The sequence below is a fragment of the Rhipicephalus sanguineus genome, chromosome 3 (genome assembly GCF_013339695.2).
Source record: "Rhipicephalus sanguineus isolate Rsan-2018 chromosome 3, BIME_Rsan_1.4, whole genome shotgun sequence".
Taxonomy (NCBI): Eukaryota; Metazoa; Arthropoda; class Arachnida; order Ixodida; family Ixodidae; genus Rhipicephalus; species Rhipicephalus sanguineus.
This window is the reverse complement of record NC_051178.1, coordinates 85,910,791-85,932,773: the sequence shown is the minus strand read 5'-3', so window position 1 is coordinate 85,932,773 and position 21,983 is coordinate 85,910,791. Positions and strand designations below refer to the sequence as shown.

General features: G+C 45.1%; 2 protein-coding genes across 2 annotated transcripts in view; both read right to left on the bottom strand.

Moving 5' to 3' along the window:
• The window catches only part of LOC119386812 (uncharacterized), a 172,510-nt gene that overhangs the window by 68,080 nt on the left and 82,447 nt on the right, over nucleotides 1-21,983 (bottom strand). The window lies entirely within an intron of this gene.
• On the bottom strand, nucleotides 3,336-4,625 carry LOC119386811 (legumain-like). Its single transcript, XM_049413248.1, has one exon. It carries the CDS (start codon nucleotides 4,608-4,610, stop codon nucleotides 3,507-3,509), a length of 1,104 nt encoding a protein of 367 aa, XP_049269205.1. The 5' UTR covers nucleotides 4,611-4,625; the 3' UTR covers nucleotides 3,336-3,506.

Here is a 21,983-nt window from a genome sequence, read left to right as displayed (position 1 = left end):
ATTTGATATGGTCGAAGCTAGTAGCTTTGTTTTCTTGTCTCACGCGCCCACTAGATTAATGAGCACAGACAATAACGCCAAGGAACGTATAGGGGGTGTTATCTGTAGTATTTAGAATATAAATGTGAACAAAGTAAAGTGGACGAAAAGATAACTTACCGCCGGCAGGGACCGAACCTGCGACCTTCGAATAACGCATCCGATGCTCTACCACTGAGCTACGGCGGCGGTCATCCTCCCGTCCACTTTATGGGGTATACATGTGCATTTAAACCTTGGAGCGTTAGTCAGCGCCAATCGCAGCCATGGCGGCGAGTGTGGAACACTCTTTTTTCGCCTGTTGGCGTCACATAGCACGTGATCTTTTTACGAGTTGGTAGCTGACCAATAATCCCTCGCATACTACCTGAAGGCATCAAGTCTACCAGAACGAGACCCTCGCTATGAATGAAGGAAAGGAGATGACTCTTAAGGGCTCGTTTTCTATGTTAGACACAATATTAATGAGCACAGACAATAACGCCAAGGAACGTATAGCGGGTTCAAGTTTGCCGGGACGAGACTCGCTGTGAAAGAATGAATGCAAAGCTCGACGGGCTGGTTTATTTGTTAGACATACCCTGGTCACGCCGATAAACAATTCCGCAAAGGAATACATTAAAGATCTTTGCGCCGTGAAGTACTGCTATCACGTTCAAACATTGTCTCTGATATCTCTTATGTGCTAAATATGTGCTTTTCAACGCCTTACTGCAATATGCCACAATCGTGGCAAGCTGCTGCACGATAAGCAATATGACGCTAACCAATCGAAGACGCAGGCAGAACACTCACTTCCCGGTTCAGAGTTGTGAGATCTGAGTAGAACAACGCCCCCCAGATCTGTACGCTTATCGAGTCCTGTCAGGAAAGTAGATAGCAGATCGTGTCAGAGCATGCCACGCTATTGTTTTCCAACAGCTTCTGGTAAATAGAAAGAGAGTTTCCTTCGGCTCCTCAGAAATGCTAGTTACCACCCGCACTTGAGCCAGCGTTGACAAAAGTTTGACGTCTGGCATAAGCGTTCAGTGGTAGTGACGTAACAGTTACTGTAGGACGTAGTAATCCGCCTCATGTTTCGTAAAAATAAAACGCCGTGATTTTTATTTCAAATGGCAGCTGCTTTTTGCACTTTCAATTATCATGATCAGGCTTTACGAAGTTTGTATTTACATCACTCCATCTAACTTTGTTTCCTCGACAGCGTTGCCAATTCTTTAACTTCTTTAAGGCCTACAAGAAAGCAGAAAAGGCTTGTGAAATATCGCTTTTGTCGACTTACTGACACCAAAAACATGCTGACGACTCATACGAAAGGTAGCAAAAGGCATGCTGCTAGAGCTAAAAGGGACACGTTCAGTAAATCTGTATACCTGTGGGTGAGAGGGATCACAATCTTTTCTAACTAGGTTATTGTCTGTCGCTTTAATACTGTTTTTGCTAGATGAAAGGTGAACACACCAACCCCAAACTTCAGCGATGCTAATCGAAAGTTGGTATATTCTAAAATCAACTTCACAATGCGCCATTGAATATGCGTAGCCATGGTTCGAAGCACTCAATGTGTTCGTTAAAGCGGTTGAGGCAGCCCGCCCCTTGGCTATCGAAAACTCCGCACCCACCTCAACGCCTGTAAAAGAAACGTGGCGGTGAGGATGAAAATGTATTGCGCGAGAATTCGAAACATTATCTGCGTACAAAAACGTCTCTGACACTACGTAATGAGCCAGGCGCATCGCGCCGCAGCCTCATTGTCCGCAAAAAAAAAAAAAAAAGATAGAGGTTGACTGGGGAATTTTCCTTTTCTTTAACGGTGAATATTGTGGAAGACCGCATCAAGCCACATAAGCAGTAGCGCAGCAAGAAAAATATATTGCAGCTGGTAACCTAAGAATTCACAGGGTCTCTTACGCATGCGCGTTAGTCAACACGAAGACGAAAGTCATCTTCTTCTTATTTTTCTTCTTAGTCGATGTATTGAACCTCCCACGCCCTCCTCCGATAGCGTTCTGTAACAAACGTGATTTTGCAATGCTTCGCGGATCAGAGCCATTGTAAAAATAAAAAAACAGTCTTGTACAGCTGTCCCTCGATTGCGCTACAGGATAAAGAAATCTTGTACCTGAATGGTTAACGTGCTTTGGTTTTTGGTTGTTCTTTTTGTTTTTTGGCGTTGTGTGTAGCCACGTGTGTGTATATATCTGCTCTGTGATATGGAATAAACTTTAGTTGTGAGTCGGCGCTTGTGTTCGTGTGATCTTTCGTCTTTTCGTCTTCCTTGTTGCGCCGTTCTGAAGCCATGCATCTGTACCAACTCGCCCAATTGTCAGTGCTACTCAAGCTTTCCCCACCTCACCATGTTTTGCACTGCGTCCGGGATCGGCCCACCTTCCACCAAGGAATAATGTCACGTGATGGCGTCACCACGTGACGTCGCAGTGACGTCACGATGACATCATGATATGTGGTGACGTCATCACGTGGCGATGATGCTTTGCATCACTCCTGTTGACGCTGCTGACGGGGAACGCCGGTCAGTTTTCGCGTTTGATGAGGCGTCCAAGGCTTTCGCCTTTATAATACTTTCTCAAGACGAGCAACGCGAGTCGCAGCAAACAAACACCACTAAAACAAGAAGCGAAGACCTCAAAGGCCACAAAAACAACAAGTGGTTAGACTACACGTAACAAAAATATAAAAGCCCAACCCGAATGAAACAGGCAAGAATAATAAGTCATTAAAGAACTTAGAGAATTCTCTACCGCGAAATGAAAGCTGCACAGAGCATTTAGGTAAACATGAAAACTTTTAGTGGTTCTGGTAACCAGTTCTGTTGCCTGGGAAGTAAGGCTGCCCAAAACTTGATACGGCTGGCTTTCTGCTCGGCAAGTTTTCACCAAATATAATTTTTAGATTGGTCACCGTCGCACGTGAGCATCTTAATGATTTTCGATGCTGTGGTTTCTCTAGAGAAAGATGGATAAAACAGGTGAGCTTTGTCTCAAAACGTGCTGGTGTTCAAGGATATCCAGGAACAAATGTTCGATTTTCCGATAAGATTTAACAAATGAGCGAGTCACTGAGAATGGTTAAGAGTAATGTTTATTTTGTCACGCAATACAGGGTGCACAACCATATCTGGCGTAATCAGTAGGCTCAGAATAGCCAGTTCTCCCACGATTTCTTAGAAACGCTTCAGAATCTCGTGCAGAAAAAAAGGCTGCAGCAAATGCACTTCTAGGTTTTACAGATACTTTCTTACACAGTACCTACTACAGTCTGGTGCGTGCATGCGAAATTCATGGCTTCAATGATGTCCGAAAGTTTGCATGACGACTCACACATGTTCACCAAAACCCACAAATGCCCAAGCGCGTAGGGGTTCTTCGAAAGGTTGAAGCACCGGTCGCTAAAGTGGCGCACTGCCTTCTCGTAACAGTTAAAGTTGGTTAGCCGCCTCTTGGAAGTCAGCAACGACGCCCCGTTTTCAGGATTAATTCGAGCCACGAACGAGGCAATCTCAGCGACTTTATCTTGAGAAATGATCGCTTATTACGAGCTTGCAGTAGCTTTTTCTTCAAAGAATTCTTTTCGTGAGGCTTGGATGCTCTTGCAAGTTTTTTCCTTAGAACGGCAATGGGGACGTCCCGGCTGGAGACGGCGTCATACGGTACCTTTGGTAGCACGACTGGTTTTGCCTCCTTTTCACCCTGGAATTCACTGACTGAAAGCTGTCCGATGTCCAGGTCACCGTACTCCATGACGTGGCTAGTGTTGGTTTCCTTCCTTACAATCTCGAACTGATCGATGAGTGTCTCCGTATGCAGGTCTTCCTTGTCGGAATCTTCCATCCAGTTGACGCTGTATACATCGCCCAGATATGTCTGCCTCTTGTCGTCCCAGTAGCAAGCGTACGATGACTCGTCAGGGTTCGCCGCTGTCGTGGCGTAGACGTTCACGTTGTCGGGGAGGAGGCCGGCGAACATTGAGCCGGATTCACAGGCCTCGATGTAGATCGTCATCTTCGCGAACCTCTTCTGCTCGTTCATCCTTTTGATGACCTTCATGAATTGTCTGGCGTGGAGCTCGTCGTTAGGAAATGCGATAAGACCAGGCGCTCCGTGATCCGCGAAGTTGACAAAGATGTGGTCGTTTGGCCCGCTAGCTATAACTTTACCGCTTCCGCCTTTCACCTTCTTTCCTTCGAGGATGTCGAGAAAGTTTTGTGGGGTGACCAGGTCTCTTGTGTAGTCCTTAGGGACGCCCTGGTAGACATCTTTACCTTTGGGATGATTAATGATCACTCCAGGCGTTGGGTTTTCGGTAGAATTGGCGATGTCGTCATACATCATGACCACGATGCGCTCGTCGGGAATGCCATGGTTGTGCAGCACGTGGTAGGCGTGGCAGATGTCGGCCTGGTGCCGGTAGTTATAATAACCGTTAGAACCAGCCACTAGGAGAGCCCAAAGCTTTGGCTCATCAGCCCGTTCAGGGGGCTTCTCGGGGGCAGCAGCAACCGTCGATGCTACAGCGGTTAACACCAAAAAAATGTACCGCGACGCCGCCATGATTGCTGTCTGCCGTTTCGATCCGTTTCTCAGCATCCTTTTAAATAGAATAAACAGCTTCTCGCATGGCGTATCTGTACATGTGACGGAGGTACGCCCATATGATAAGGCACATGACTGTTTCACTTGCAGCTGATGACATATATGAGCATTGTTCGCGTGTGCAATCAGCGCGCCAACACACCGTAGAAAGCGCTTTAACAATGGCCTATATTTGCGTTTATCTATGGGTGCGATAGCAAGTCGTCATCAGTACATGGCTTTTTGGGCCTCTTATTGCAGTAGCTGTGGGAAATGTGGGATGAAGTGAAGTATATATGCACTCTTTGGGAATATTCCGTAACTTGATTATGGTGGTATAGTAGATGCTGTTTTGACTGTGACTAGATTGCATTCCGGATTGAAAAATGTTACCAATAAATTACATTTGTATTCGGCGATAAGTACTTATTTGGCGAAGTGTGCCCTGGCTCACTTTAATATTTGGGTCTCTCTTTCTAAATATTGGTATCTGTCTTCAAACATTTCAGAGACGCTATATATATACTGAACATACGAACAGCTTACGGTGCATTTATACGTTTGGAAAGTAGAAGGTTCTTGCATGGGACGAGGCTTAATATGTTAGAAAAACGCCAACCTTAAAGAAACGCGGCGTTGCTTCCTTGACATTTTCGCACCAGCTCACCATGATGTGGAACTTAGGCAACATCTCTTCGGCGTTACTTGAATTCACATGTGTAAATACGACGCACCAGAGTTTCACTTTAGCATGTTCGCAAAAAAAGCTACGTTACCATGAACCTCACAGGACTAGTGCAATAATACATACTTTGAAATTATGACGTCGCGCAGGTGTATACCTGTGAACAGACATCTGCACAAAATGTTAATGAAATGGAAATGTTGCCTTTCCAATTTTGTTATATGAACATCTGACTGCGAAATTCAAGGATATATTGTTGGTCACGCATTTCCACTAGCTACGCATTTTTTTATACCACTATCAAGAGACATAACTAATTCTGTAGGGCTTAACAACGCGTACGAGAACGTGTTACGTTCTGGACGTAATCTAAGTTCTAACTCGTTCGTTCTTGCCTCTCTTGAAAGACTTCAAAGTCGAAACTTATGCTTCTTTTTTTTGTTCTAGTGTTTTATTTTGGGGGGGGGGGATGCAGGTATATTTAGGCGCTTGTTTTACGCTCCACACTTTAAGATAAAAAACGAAAGACAGAAAAAAAGCAGGATAGCCCACTAGCTAGTGATGGCCTCGTAGACCTACGTTCATAGCACCAGTTTCACATGCTTCGAATTGACGCTGAGAGTATAGTGATCCCAGAGGGCGCGTTACATGCTGTCGTCATGGCTATTAGCAAGCGAGCCTATATCTCGGGTAATAACGAGTACCCAATAATGTGGCTTGTTAGGAGCGTTCCAAAAGATGATACAGTCACTCCTATGAACACCCTTGCATAAATGCGTTCGTAACGATGGATGTGTCAGAATGATAAAGGTGATGTGGTTAAAAAGGTACTAGTGCCGCAAGCATGACATGCCTGGAAGCATGGGAATCATGCTTGTCATGGAAACTGTAGGACTAGCACTATAACTGGGCCGTATAGTCTACGTGGTCAGTGTTATTGATTCGATTTTACATAGCATGCGCATGGCCTTATCATCGTTTCGTAAGTTTCCAACCGTGAAAGTGGCTGTCATGTTAGCGATACCATTATTACCCAGCTCGCGTTCGCATCAACAGACTACTATACCTAAGTCAAGAAAAGCAGTCAGCAAATCAGTGTGTGACGCACCTTTGACAGCGAACCGCGCACCGCGACAGAGCATCTGTCTTGATGCTTTTTTTAAGGTAAATTCTGTTTCATTCAGCCGTCCTGTGTATAAAGATATACACCGCGTATTTGTTAAAACTAACGTGTCAATCACAACTTTTCAGAGGCATTTGTAGAAAATGACACCGTACGCGTAACTGCAGAATACTTGCGCGACGAATTTCAGATTCCTCTGAGCGTAAATGAACACCACTAGGAAATTGATGCGAATTTCATTTATGCCGCAGCTGTGGGGACGTTTTATTGCGTATTGCGATGGAAAACTATACCGAGATCTTGAGACGTGGCAATAAGAGGGAATAAGCGGGCGGGAAATGAACAGGAGGATGGTATACAACCAATTCAACCCTTCAGGTATCCACAATCGCCCGACAATATATGGAGCAGTCCTCTTCTCCATACCGACTTACCGCACGTTTCGTAGCATTATGCTACGCTTTTCACGCGCGGTATTCTAGCTTAACAAATTACAGATAGCCACTTCGAAAAAAGACAGTTCCGCCGCAACTCCGAATCAGTGAATGCGATAGGAATGACTTGCAATGTTACACGAAGCAAGGCTACCACCTTACTTCTTCAGCATCCTACTTGGCGTGACTCAGCAAAAACGCTGGCGTAAGGAAACGCGGCTGCTTCAGCGATCGAACTGATGGTCGTGCTGCTTATTCCTTCAAAGCGAACTAGGGGTTCACAGCACTACAAGTACAAAGGTTTGAGCCGTCTGCCCATTACTGTCACGATTGCGCGCACACGAGCGTATCCGGCGGATCATATCATGCAGTTTTTACCGGAGCCACGCAGCCACTCCTCCGGAACCACCCGTTGGCTTTTTGCACGAAGACGGTCGGCGCGTGTCCTCTCTGCTTCAGCCGCGATCTCCGGCTGACCTCTCATGCTACTTGCATATCGAACATGCAACGGTGCAATGTTATCGCCCACGCATTTAATACTGAATCTCGCAGGGACGGCGAAAATGCGCCTATAGGGTCATTCCACGCCAAACGTCCCAGCAATTTCGGCAACTATCTCAAATGTACTGAAAAAAATCGTGCCGATATATTACGTTGAAAACAGTGAATTGCTAGAATATTTAGGAGAGAAAAAATTTTCTGGTCTTGTGGGTGCCTTCCAAATTTACCAGAATGTCACCTGGGTGTTGTTTGTAAGAAAATTTATTCTGAGAGTATTGTTTCTTGTTTTAATACGAAATTTGGTTTACATATTAAGCAAAGGTGTTTGTGTAAGCTATTTAAAGCTCGATAATATTAGTACAATTTTTCTGCCATATACGCCTCCAGGAATTTCGCCAAAATGTTCTATGTTTGCATTTTTTCCATTGCGATATTGCGCCTTGTATGAATATACGAGTAATGAATACTTACTCTACAGAAGGTATATTTTGCGATAAAAATATTTTCAAACCCCTCAAGTTTCTAAACATTACGTGAAAAAATCACGAATTTCAGAAAATCGTCGTTTTGGTCCACATTGAGACTCGATTTACACCACGTGGTGCTCCAACTAAAAACCGGCTTTATACCTCAATCGAAAGCAACTAAAGTGTTCTTCTTATATGGCAAGTTTATCATTACAATTTGTTTTAAGGAAGAAAATAATTTTTGATGTTCCCCATTGACGGCAATTGGGAATATCAATGAGGAAGCTGCCATGTGACCAAATGGGGAGATAGCCATCAATGGGGAACATCAAAAATTATTTTCTTCCTTAAAACGAAAATTGTAATGATAAAACTTGCCATATAAGAAGAACTCTTTAGTTGCTTTCGATTGAGGTATAAAGCCGGTTTTTAGTTGGAGCACCACGTGGTGTAAATCGCGTCTCAATGTGGACCAAACGACGATTTTCTGAAATTCGTGATTTTTTCACGTAATGTTTAGAAACTTGAGGGGTTTGAAAATATTTTTATCGCAAAATATACCTTCTGTAGAGTAAGTATTCATTACTCGTATATTCATACAAGGCGCAATATCGCAATTGAAAAATGCAAACATAGAACATTTTGGCGAAATTCCTGGAGGCGTATATGGCAGAAAAATTGTACTAATATTATCGAGCTTTAAATAGCTTACACAAACACCTTTGCTTAATATGTAAACCAAATTTCGTATTAAAACAAGAAACAATACTCTCAGAATAAATTTTCTTACAAACAACACCCAGGTGACATTCTGGTAAATTTGGAAGGCACCCACAAGACCAGAAAATTTTTTCTCTCCTAAATATTCTAGCAATTCACTGTTTTCAACGTAAATATCGGCACGATTTTTTTCAGTACATTTGAGATAGTTGCCGAAATGGCTGGGACGTTTGGCGTGGAATGACCCTATAGTCTTTATATGATTGATATCCTAATAAAACAATACTGTTAATTTTAAATATGACCCACCATGGTAGCTTAGTAGATAAGGTGCAGCGATGCTAAGCTGGAGGACGGGGCATCGCTTTCGGGCCACAGTGGCCGCATTTCGCTAGAGACGAAATGCAAGAACAACGGTGTACTAAAATTGAGGTCATGTGAAAGAATTTCATGTTGCGAAAATTACTTCTGTGTTCCCCGCTACAGTGTACCTCATGACACCGTGGTTGTGACGCTTAAGACGCCACAATCAGAATAATTTTGAACGCCTCCGGAAATCTAATGTTCCACTTCTAAAAACCGCAACCTCTCCACAACAGACCAGCTAGAACAGAACAGAGCAGAACAAAAAGCTCCACAGCAACTAAAAATGTTCACCATCGCCCACTAAAGGGAACCATGTGGGGATGCGAAGGATTGCATGGGTCGACTTAAAGTTTCGTTCATCACTCGCTCTAGTTGCTGTTGCTGTCCCTCGTCCCGAACTCTTGTTGGAGCACGCCACGCGGGTTCATCGGGCGTCTGCAAAATCTCGTTCCCCGACGCCATCACGTGATTGCTCAGAGAGTGTAAGGGGAAGACGCCACAGCGTCTTACCCAGCCGCTTACACAGTTCCGAACGCGCTAGCGCGTGTCAGCGCGTTCTGACTTGGATACAACGCGTTGGTTCATCGCGCGTCTGCAGAATCTCGTTCGCCGAAGTAATCACATGATTGCTCAGAGAGTGTAAGGGCGGAGAGGCCACAGCGTCTGACCCAGCCCATTACGACAGGCCCGAACGCGCTAGCGCGTGCCAGCACATGTGGTTTTGTCTGCGTTACGCCAAGCTAGGACAGCATAGGGCAGCCCGGGCCCCTAAAGTGCTCTGCACGTATCATCATCAAGGCGCTCGAAGAACAAGACGAAGAAGACCTCCTTGGCGCGAGCGCGCGCTCTGCACGTATCATCATTAAGGCGCTCGAAGAACAAGACGAAGAAAACTTCTCCTCGGAGCGAGCGCGCACTCAATATGTTACAGATGGCTATGGTAGGTTTTAGAAAGCGGACGGTCGCCAATGGAACTACGGTCAAAGCCCAGCGCAAAAGCTGCTTCGCATCTCAAAAGGGGGGAGAGGGGGGTTTGGTCGGTGTCGTCCTGCATCTCAATATTGCAGACCATTGATAATTTATTGCGCTTGCTAGTAATCCCCCTAATGATTGCACAAGTCGGTTGGCAATAACAAGTCCACCTTTTTTAACGGGGAGAGGCAAGATTGTTCTGGCAGCTATCTCCGACCCTGAAGTACAAGCAAAAATAGCAAACGCTCGCTGAATGCTTGCAATACGAGCGTGCAATGCGCACTATGCACTATGTATTAATTGCATGTCCAGTATTGGACAGAAGGAAACTGCATGATGTAGAGCGCGCCAATATTGAGAGTTATCTCACTTGCAATGCGTCAGCATTTCCTTTAGTGCGTGACTGTTGGAGAGCTCTTTATCATAGGTCACGGTGGTTGTATCATCGGTGTCTCTGTACATAATGTCTCGAGGCTGCATGATATAACGGATATCAGAGGTATTGCGCGGGTATGATTGACAAAGGCAATAGACTGAATCAGTGAGGTTTTGTCAACTCGTAGGTACGCCAGAATGGAAAGCTGTTCTCGCAATTAATTCGGGAACCTGTACGGTTGCAGAATCTTTCGGCTACGTTAGTAACAAAACGAACTCTCAGTATTGACGAAGGAAAGCCACGCAATCGCCTTCACAAGCTAGAATTTGCACCTGAGGAGATCATAAGGTTTGTTATGATTTAGTAATTAAGAATTGCTAAACTAAAACAAGGCTGCAAGTAGCAGGGGTGAAGTCATTCGTGCTCACCGAAGCGGGCAGCTCATATGTTCATGTGCACACAAAATACAGCCAGCGCCTCGATCGGTTTAGAGACATAGGGCAAGTCTGAGCTACCTCCGCAAGTGTGATTGCTCATTCTGTTGACTGTAAATCCTACAGAGTAAAACTACAAACGGTGCCCAAATACCCCCCGCAGACATATACACATTACGAATTGCACCTTTTTGTTAAAAAAGCATTAAGCTTCCCTATACCTTCTTCGCTGAGGGTTGTTTCGTCTGCCTGGTGAATTTTTCACCAATGGTGCACTTAAATACTGCAATATAAACGATCGGCCTACTGTCACGGTTAGAAGAGTGTCATACTGATGGTGTCAATGTGCGACAAAGCACTTTTCCTCCCGTGTATTTGCTCAATTATTCCGCTACGGTCGCGCCGATCACACCTGCTAACAATTCGTCAACGTGTCCTGCTACGATACGAAGATTCTAGAACCAGTCCCCATAATTATGGCATCATGTTCGTTAAAACAAGAACGCACAGACAACTTTGGCAGCGTGTGCCTCTTGTTCGTTAATCTTTCTGAAGCTTCGTCTTCGGGATGGTATTCTTCTTGGCTGAGAAGTAAGGTCAGCATTAAAAAAAAACAGAGAAGCTGACGATGTTTTCGATGAATTACAGCTTGACAGTATTAGCGAGACGCGGGGCGCTATATTCTGCTGACACGTGGCATAAAGTATGGGCTTTCGCGTTCCTCATATTCTCCCTAGCTGCTTCAAACAGCTCCGAGGTCGCTCGCTTTGCCATGTTTGTACGAGGCGGACACATAACGACTGGGTTTCCTGCCTCTTTCCTCCCCGAAAGAAGACGACGAGTAGAGAGGAAGGAGGCGTGTGCCCAATGAGTATGCATACTTGTCATTGTTGCTGCTAGCCAACAGGACGCGAATGCTGAGCATAATTTTGTTTTACAGCGAGAGCTGTTGAGAGATCAAAAGGGCCGTTTTTGGCGCTGTAGTTGTCCGCCGCAGCCGCCAACGCCGCAGGGTCTGTAACCGCTATCGCGGGAAATAACAACAACAAAAAAAAGAAATGACCAAAATATCCGTGATGGAACGGGGTTCGAACCTCGGTCCTCTGCGTGGGAGCCCAGTATTCTACCTCAGAGCCATTCCAGTGCTTAAAACTGCTTTGCAAAAAGACCCTATACAAGCTTCATGTCGCGAAGGAACCACATTAAGGTATGTAATGTTGCGTTGTAGAAGAGTAAAATTACACCGAGGTGACACACAAGGCAAATTCTGTAACCAGGCGTCACAAAATGCGAATTTCGCAACCGACTGGGTGGTTGAATGCTTCCAACCCATTACAAAGGGTTGTGCCATAATTCTTCACCGTCATCAGTCATAGCACCAACAAAGTGCACATAATGCCTTACAGTTGTTTAATGCGTGCCACGGTTCTCCGCAGAATGACGAAAAATGGCACAGTGGCAGCTTCCCTACTTCACAAAAATTAAGATCATTTATAGCGTAGTTGGTACCTCGCAAGTGCAATTCTATTGGTTGCCGAGGAAGCCCATAAGGCCCCCACGATCCATTTCCTCGGGGCTCAATCAAGTTCATTCCCCCTCTCTCTTTCTCACGTCAACGTATGTTATATAGCGTGGTGGGAGAGTGAAATAACGACCGGGGGTCACACAATACGAATTACATAACTAGTGGGTCGTTTAAAGCTTCCAACCCATTACAAAGGGCTGAACGATAATTATCATCGTCATCAGCCGTCGCACCAACAAAGTGCACATAATGCCTTACAGATGTGTAGCTGGTACATCCCTTCTCCGCAGAATGACGAATAATGGCGTAGTGGGTGCTTCTCAACTTCGCAAAAATTATGATTAATGGCGTAGTGGGTACGTTGCCAGTGTACTTGTATTAGTAGCCTCAAGAGAATTTATAACGGGCTCTAGATATGCCGCTCTTCAAGCTTTCGCTGTCACTGTGCTGCGCTTTCCGCGCAGGCCTTGCATTTCTTGTTCCTCTCTATCGCATGCAATGACTACGACATATTCACCCTAGACAGGGCTGGGCAGTATCGCGATACAAGGGTATCGCGATAGTATTTCAGAGATAATTTTGAGTATCTTTATTTCTGTATCGAGATACATTTGAAAAATGTATTTGTATCTCAGTAGTGAAATACATTTACGATGTATTGCCTGTATCGCGATACTATGCAGGACACGGGTATTTCGTTACATTGTTTTTTTGTCGGAAATGAGTTGAGGCGTGTTTCCAATGGGGAATGGCGTTTTTTCTTTCTTTTTCGTGCCAAGACAAGCAAAGGGCGCGCCGCCGGTCGCCGACACATAGGGCGGCGATGGTTTCCCCTCAAGCACAGAATGGTCCACGTGGTAAAGCGCGCGACGCCGCAGACGGCACAATCGCGGGGGCTGTGTTGTCGACCTCTGCCGACGAAAGTCGCTGTCTCTCAAGGTCAGTGCAGCACGCCTAATTTTTTTCGGGTGGCAAGCCATTACTTCGTGACGCCCCGCGCGGATACCGCCTTGGAACAGGCTTTGCAATGCTTCGCGTGCGTTCAGTTCTCAAATCGGCGGCACTTCCAAAAGCAGTTCCCGTAGTCGCGGCGGAAGTGACTAGAAGATGGCTATCTTTGACGCGCTTTCAGCCACCTCTCCAATGTCAGGGTGCGTTCCTAATTGATTACATGCGTGAAACGGTCTTTTGTGGGTAGCAGGCTCCCTCACCGCCGGAGCCGGCTTCGCCTGTTGCGGCTTTCTGAATGGGTGCTGGTAGCGTCGGTGGTGGTGACAGCTTCATTGAAGCCGACAGGGTCAGACGGCTGAGGATTCCGAAAATTGGGACTGACTTCGGATTCTGAACAGTCAGAACAACCCAAGTGAGGGCGGAAGTGTTTCGGTATCTAGATGACCCGAGAAGCGATATCGCCACGCGCAGGGCAATACGGCTATGAAGGCGATATTTATTCACTATAACACGAATTTGTGCTCACCTTCAGCGGTAGATCGACTTTCTTTCGTGAGTGTTGTGCTGAGGCTGAACCGCCGCTGTTAGAAGACAGCCTATTTGAGAAGCCTACACAGCAACCTTGTCAGCAAAGCAGATTCTTCAAAATAAATGTGTGCCTTTTCTCAATTCACTGGTGTTCATTAGTGATTCGAGTGATTTGCTTAAAGTGTGCTATGTCTAGTATAGCTTAGTTTGTTCGCCAAGTATGTCGATTTCGGTGTCCAATCCTTGTTACTGTTGCTGTGAAGTAGTGTACTTTTATTGCAATTGATACTTGTAATTAGGTCATTATTACTAATTATGTACTTTGTCCACCCCCTCCCCTGCAATGTCTTAATGGCGCTGTGGGTACTGTAATAAATAAATGAACTGAACGTTTCGATGCGCTGTAACTTTAATTACCAGATTATGCTGCACTAATAAGTGTCTTTGCGTAGTATGAGCATCCTTGAAATAAAAAGAGTATTCCAGTATCTGTATCGCTGTAACTGTATTCCGGAATACTTTTTTCGTCTTATTGCAAAGTATCTCCGAAATATCCCGTTACGTTAAAGGCAAATGTATCTCAGTATCTGTATTTTAGGCTTCCAGTTCATGTATTTCAATATCTGTATTCCGGAATACTCTTCTGAGTATCTCTGCCCAGCCATGACCCTAGATAGCAAAAAAAAGGTACAAATTTTGTGAAGGGTGGATGCTTTTCTTATAGCTTTCTTTGACAAACTTTTGAGGAGTGTCAGCAGTGTCTTCGTGTTTCTTTCCTTCGTCCGTGCGTCTAAGTTATGCCACAACCACTCAACATGCACTGATATGTGCGGAACTGCTGAAAATGCGTAATAGCCTCACACATGAGTTTCCTTTTAATATGGAGCAATCGAGCTTTTGGATGAGTTTTATCACGACTAAAGACAACTGCTCATGTATTCTTGCACACCGCTCCATATTTTTCAGTTGAATTTCAATTTCAAAACTTGTTTTATTGTTTTCTTGCACAATAAACCAGAAACAAACAACAAAAGGAAGAACAAGAAACAAAAAGGAATGGCGTGTAAATTGACCAGTGTGGCGGGTTTAGAAAAAGAATTATTCAGGCAAAAGCCTTAAATCACTCACTAACCACGAAAATTGGCCGTCGGCGTCGTCGGCGTCAACACGAGTGATGCAAAGAAATTGGGGGCCGCTTAAGCTTCGCCTTTAAGAGTTGAACGCGATAGCGATATCCTGCCTCTAGTGCGTACTTCGAACACTACGAGTGTTTAACAGAATGCGTGCACTAAGGTGTGTGCCTTACGTAATGGGTAACATGCTCTAAGCCAGGAGCAATTATGCGCGAGAAACTTTTTCGAAGTTGCGATGCACCCACTACGTGGTCTTAAGGGAATGCGCGCAGTAACGTGTGTGCTTTTTGTAATGGGTGGCTCTCTTTAAAGCACCAAGTCTTTATGATATTGACGCGGTGTGACGCCCGATGGCAATGTACGCTTGTACCACGCAATATTACTGCCATGTTACATCTCGTACTGTGACACCTGTATACAGGACGCGTATTTTTGGGAAGCATGAAAGGTACTTTCAGTGCAGCTCGAAGCAGAGGCGTGGCTGTGTGGTAGAACATCTGCTTGCCACGCGGACGGCCTGGGTTCGATTCTCGCTCGGACCCAACAATTTTATTATTTATTTTATTTGCAGCTTTTTCGATTTTTCGGTCACGGACAAGATGATGATTTTTCGCTCACAACCAACGGTGCCGACGCCGACGGCGGAATTTCTGCGATACGAGCTCTTTAACGCTATCGCGTTAAAATCATCATCACATGGTGACGTTACCATATCACCTCTTCGTGACATCACAGGGACATCACAGGTTGCCGAAACTTGGGACGTCATGATGACGTCATCACGCGGTCACTATGGCGTGATCATTAGGCAACATAACGCGGCTTCACATGACGACGTCGTTAACACCAATATCTATTGGTCAAAGGTGGATCTATCACGGAGGCATTGCGAAACCAGGTGAGGTGCATAAAGCTTGCAATGCCTCCGATCATGGAGACAAGCAAAACCACGTTAGGTGCAGAAAGATTTCGGTGGGGAGTAGTGGGAGGATCCATACCTCGATTGAGAAGAAAAAAGAAGAAAATGGCTTTTGCCTTCGAGTTGCCTTAGGGGAATGCGTCGTTTGTATTGCTGGGAGCTTTGAAGTGGTGTTGTACAGTGTTCTTTTTTTTATCTGCTGGTGCTATCTATCTATCTATCTATCTGCTTTTTTTAAACTGGTGCAACAGAGAGGACGAGTGCTTGTTCACCTTTCTTGCGTACTACCTTTTTTTCCTCTTTAAAAGTACTTTCACAAAATCTTAAGAACACGCCTAATATTCTATTCCTCGAAATCATTTCTTATCAACAACTACGGGATTGCACTGACCGAAAAAAACTGGGAAACTGGCGTCGGATATAGGCTGCATTGACGGAACATATCAGTACCTACCATGTTCTTTGCGTTACGCGGTCTGCAAAGAGCACGCACTTATCAATATCAATTTGAGGTCTCCTGTTACGAAATTCAGTACCAATACTAGGTGCGCCTCCGTAACTTCAGAAAAACACTGGCCACTGGCCGCAGGTAGTAGAAGCGCGAAAACGTTTTTGAAGGTCGTCAACACTAAAAAACCGTGATCGAACGCACCAACTTCTAACTCAACAGAGGAGAGCTATGTACACTGAGTTCACTTGACACGTTAGATACGTTTCGCAAATGTAACCCAGATGTTATAGCGTTGTTGCCTACTAATTTTTCTAGTTACTTGAACTGGGCATTTAAGAAGGTGACAGCTTCTCTAAATAGCCTAGAAAACGGCGGTCTCTACAAACAAAGAAAACCGGTATTGCCTGATGTAACGTAGATTTGAACCTGGTACCTTGCGTACGCGCGTCCGTCATAATCATGAATTAGTTTTGGGGCGTAAAAGCCAAACAGTTATTATGCCTTGTGCGAGTGATATGCTCCAGCATTTCATAGCAATGCTTAAACATTGGCGACAATAGGACGGCGGCGAAAATCTCGAAGAGAGATCAAGTATTCCCGCGAGAAAACAACAAAAATACTAGCTTCGAACATATAAATGACTAAATTAAATATTTTTGCGAGTAATTAGCACATATTCGCAAACATTGACTGCTTTTTACCACAGCCCTTGCCGCATCCGGAAACCAATGAGTACAGCACATTAGTGCCTGGAGATTATTCAACGGCTCTTTCAAATATATCTGCCGCTGTGTCCTGTGCTATCTCTCGAAGGCACGCATTTCCGGCGATAACATTCCTGTGTCTAGTGTTCGACGCCCGTGTCGTCCCGCTACGCGGGTTATCTGAAGATAAAGAAGAAGCTTTCAAGCAGGACAATCTGTTTTTGCTAGTGCATCATTGATAAGAGCCTTTCACAAAATCTGAGCATTGCCAACGGACCACTAGGACGCATAGATCACGCGGTGGCCATCGTACCTACAGACTACGAATCTACGAAACGCCTACTCATCACGCAATCATCAAAAATTTCAGGCAGAAGTTACAGGGACCACAGCGTTGAGGTGACATGGACAGGGAAGACGGCATGACCGCGGGCATGAAGACGGGCGAAGGAACAAGAAAGAAAAAAAAACAGAAACAATTGACGAACATAAAAGACAAATGCCAACATCATTATGAATAATTACGGATCCTTCCCGAATATTGGAGTGCTTCCGACCATGGCCCTGACCATTTTATTGAGTAATCTGTTTATTACCATAAAGAAAATGCCTTGTTGAGGTGGGTATTTCATTCCAGTAAAGTATAAAAAAGCGGATAGTTTTGCTGGCAACGTACTTACTGTCCAGCGTCTGTTTTCTTGTGTCTTGAAAATTTCGCGGTTTTTTTATGCCCTTGCTCTTGAGAACAGTGTGTTCACTGCCTACAAATTACTTCAGTGGTGCTTTTAAAAATTTTGCTCGCTTCCGTCTTTACCTCAGTTCAGCAATGTTATGGTGTACTGGGCTGATATTCCGTACACGGTCAAATTCCGCCATATTGTCAAATTGCTCACTGTAAACCAGAGCTACGCTAGACGCCGGGAGTACAAGGCTCGGCCCTAAGATGCTTCGCCCCTTAAAAAAAAAACACCAACCTTCTTCATATGTACACCAGTCCCTTTGGAAAATCGGTATTGTCGTATCTAGAGAGAAAGAAAAGCGATGCCTACGTTTATTTTTAAAATGCCTCTATATCCAGGAATTTGATGTACCACATATAAAAGTTAAAAAAAGTTATATACATGTTTTGTGCGCATACCTACTTGGACATTATACCAGATGAAGTAGCGCCCTTTTCGCGGGGACAAAGGGGACAAGACACGACAATCGCTACGAGTGACTGTAGTGTCTTTCTTGTGCCCTTTGTCCCCGTCAAAAGTGTGCTACTTCATCATAAGGCCCAACGATTGAATATGCTTCTGCCATATGGGATCCTGATCAATCATATGTCATCAACAACATTGAATCCTTGCAAAACCGTGCTGCTCGCTTCATCTATTCTGATTTCTCCCGCTTCACGAGTGTCACAGCATTGAAGCAACGAGCCGAGTTGGAACCACTAACCCGTCGACGTCACGTTGCTCGCCTAACCTTATTTCATAAATTGTCCTATTATCGCACGCTTCATAATGACATATTTTCTTCACCACCAGCTGTCTCCCCGTGCATTGACCATAATAATAAAGTAGCACGCAATACTTGCCGCTCATCTTTTTACCGCTAAATCATTTATACCACGCACAATCATTGAAGGGAATAACCTAGTTTCAGACCATAGCAACTGGAACTAATTTATCATCTTTCCAGGCTCTCTTACGCGAAAAGTGTTACTTAGACTGACAGAAATGCCTGTTTTGTTAGGTACGCAACAATATATTCTGCATCAGTGTGAGTGTAATGTAATGCTGCATTTACCACTGCTACTATGTATATATTTTGTAATAACAAAATGTGAAAGCTTTATATTTGTGTTATAGATGGTGTTCCTGCCATAATGATGTATCAATTCCATGTTTTATATATGTTCCACAGTTGTATTTCTTATTTTCCGCTTCTTTTTCGAATGCACCCGCCCCCCTATGTAATACCCTCGTAAGAGGGCCCGTAGGGGTATTTTGAATAAATAAATAAATAAATAAATAAATAAATAAATAGAATAATAATTGATCAGTCACCAAATAGCCCAGCTCTCAACCCGATTGCACCTACTTTTACCTCCTTAGCTCAAGTTACTTCATTCGTTCTGATTTGCAAGACCGCTCTCAATTTAGGAAATTCGTGTTGCTGCGCCTTATTAGCAGCTACACGAAATTTGAGGACTCGAAGCGCGAGCTCCTTCTTGTGTGCGCTATGGCCGAGCTTGGGCAGTTCCTTTCCTTCGAGAAAGATCGCGAAGTTCGACATGCTTGCCGCTGTAACTCTCCTTGTGCCGAAGAACACCGCGAACCAGTCTTCAAAGACGCCAACTAGACTCGACCGGCAGCCAGACGGGTATGCTAAGCCGCCCAGGTCAAACTGTTCGATTAATTGAGCCTGTCCCTCATTGCACGTGCTGTGGATGCAGACAAGCATCCAGCACAATCTTTGCCGTTGGTTTTCTAGAGATTCTTGCGGGCCTCATACCTGTGATATAATGGCTGAGGTGGCTGGAATTCTTGGTGATGACGTACCCTCCATGGTCTTTCGGTGGAAGTCCGGTGTCGCTTCCGCGTCATCTATGTTGCCTTCGTCGATAACTTTATCAAGTGAGTCTATGGCACGTTCCCTGGGAACCTTCGCTGTTCTGCAATCACCTGACAGCGAATTAGCGCCCTCAGGTTGACAGTTATCTGCCTTTGGCGGCTTAGCCAAATTGTAAAAGGCAAGAGCAGTTAAAGTGAAGAGAAATTATGTTGGGGTTGGGTGGTCATTTGGGCCATTGGACTGCCTTACAATACCAAACAGATTTGTCAGCTCGTCTTGCTCTAACCTTATTAACAACTGTTGGCGATTGGCGTCCCAAAACGATGATATGATTATGAGAGACGCCGGAGTGGAGGGCTCCGGAAATTTCGACTACCTGGGGTTCATTAACGTGTACCTAACTCTAAGTACACGGGCCTCAAGCATTTTAGCCTCCATCGAAAACGCAGCCGCTGCGGGCAGATTTGGCCTAATTGTGAAGTCATGATGTATTTGAGCTGCTCTTTGAGCAGACATCCAATGTGGGCTGCAGGGTTACACGGAGACCTTCTACTGCGCTTTTAAACAATTTCATTGGCATGAGTCTCCTGTAGGTGTTCAAGAAAACGAGGAATTCTATTAGAAAATTGGTGTCGGCTGAATGCGATTTTAAAGCTCTCTTTGGTGTACGGGATGTCATTACCTTGATGAGTCCGGACATTTTCGAAATAAGCGCCTCAATTTCTGACGCAGAACCATAAGCCTTCTGAATTTGATTTCGGTAGAAGAGTAAGCATTTAGGTACTTATTCGCTGAGAAGGCCCTAGTGCGGGACCAACTCTCATTTTCTTTAACGCATTTACGAAAAGATGTATTTGCTTAATGAGTGACATAGGCTTTAGCTGATGAAAGCAAATAGCGCGAAAGACCGTAAAACAAGACGAAGAAAGCTGCAGCACAAGCCCAACAATCAGTCCTTCATAGCCTTTGCGTTACATTTTCTTTGTCCTTCCTCCATGCTTCCCTAATGTAATCTGAGCGCACGCGGCCTTCTGGTGTGCTGAAACCACTACCCAAAAACGCGTTGCGCACGTTCTTCACCAAGTGCACGAAATCGGAAAGAATGTAGGGCGCCCGGCGCTCATCCGCTAGGTGCGTACACTTGTAACGAACGTGAAGTACAATGAAATAAAACATTCAGATGTATCAGCATCGAACAACACGAATGGCGCTCATAAGCATGGAACAAAAATCTGTGACGCAAACAAATGTTTAGGTCCTTTTTTATAAAGGAATGTGGAATGATATGGAGAGAGTGTTTATATTACTGTTACGTTAGAATTTCCTTTATGTTAGACCAGAATATTGCTGTGGCTGTATCGGGGTGGTATAGTAGGGGGCAAAAATTACACCATCTCCCGCTAAAGGGGACCATGAGGCGATGCGAAGCCGGAGCACTTGCACGATCGCGTTCCGTTGGCGTTCCTTGGGCATGCTACCGACCTCGCGTCGTGGAACGCGAAGAGGGCCGCTACGCGCGTCGTATCTTCCATCTAGCCTGGCCGTTAATTCTCGCAGGCGAGGTCGGGGAACGCGGTTGACAGGCGGGCGAGAGGGGGGCAGCGTAGGAGAGGAGAGAGAAGGGGAGGGGACGCGCATGCGCTCGAGCTCATCGCGGCGTTGCGCAGGAGAGAATTTCGGCATGTCTAGCCCGCGTTTCAGAGGAAGAGTGGAAAGGGGGAGGGGTATGGGAGAGGGAGGGGAGAGGGAAAGTGGAGAGAGGTAGGGGAGACGGAAAGTGGAGAGGGAAAGTGGAGAGAAGAAGGGGAGAGGGTGAGTGGAGATCAGGTGTGTGGAGAGGGTATGCGCATGCGCAGTAAGGGTGGTCACGCCGCACACCACCACCACCACCACCACCACCGGATTGAGCTCCGCCTTAAGATACTTCGCATCTAAAAAACGTATCTTTTATTCCGAAGTTGTTCCACATGCTCCGATTCCAACTCGCCGCTTCACATCTCAGCCCGTCTACTCGAAGCCCTGCCTCCTCACAAAGGAGCGCGGCTTGCAGCGGGATTTTCGCCAAGACAGGTGCCTTCACGTTGTTTTTGGAACTCCTAATATTTGACCCCAGTTTCTTGCAACAATGTAAAATACGCACGGCGCTTTTTCTCTTCTCATATGTTCATTTTAACTTGAAACATAAGGCGGAGATTGATAAATAAAGGATGCAGAACAATTCATTTTTTGAAATGATTCTCCCGTGAAAGGTTGAAATTAGACGACCAAACCATGGTCAGCAAGGTCGCTGGAGTGCTCTTCACCGAATTTCGCTTGGTTAGTAAAACCTTTCAGTAAGACCTAGATGCAGTTGTATCAAGAAAAAAGAAAAGCAATACTATTCTCACTGTAATTTCACGTTCTCACAATAATTATAAACAGCATGTAGTAGAAACATGCAAAGCATATGTAAACAACGTGAAAGCTATAGATACGAAATGTATACCTGAGGATTTGGACGT

Coding starts and splice junctions, on each gene's coding strand:
- LOC119386811 (XM_049413248.1), bottom strand. CDS start 4,610: ATGGCGGCGTCGCGGTACATTTTTTTGGTGTTAACCGCTGTAGCATCG.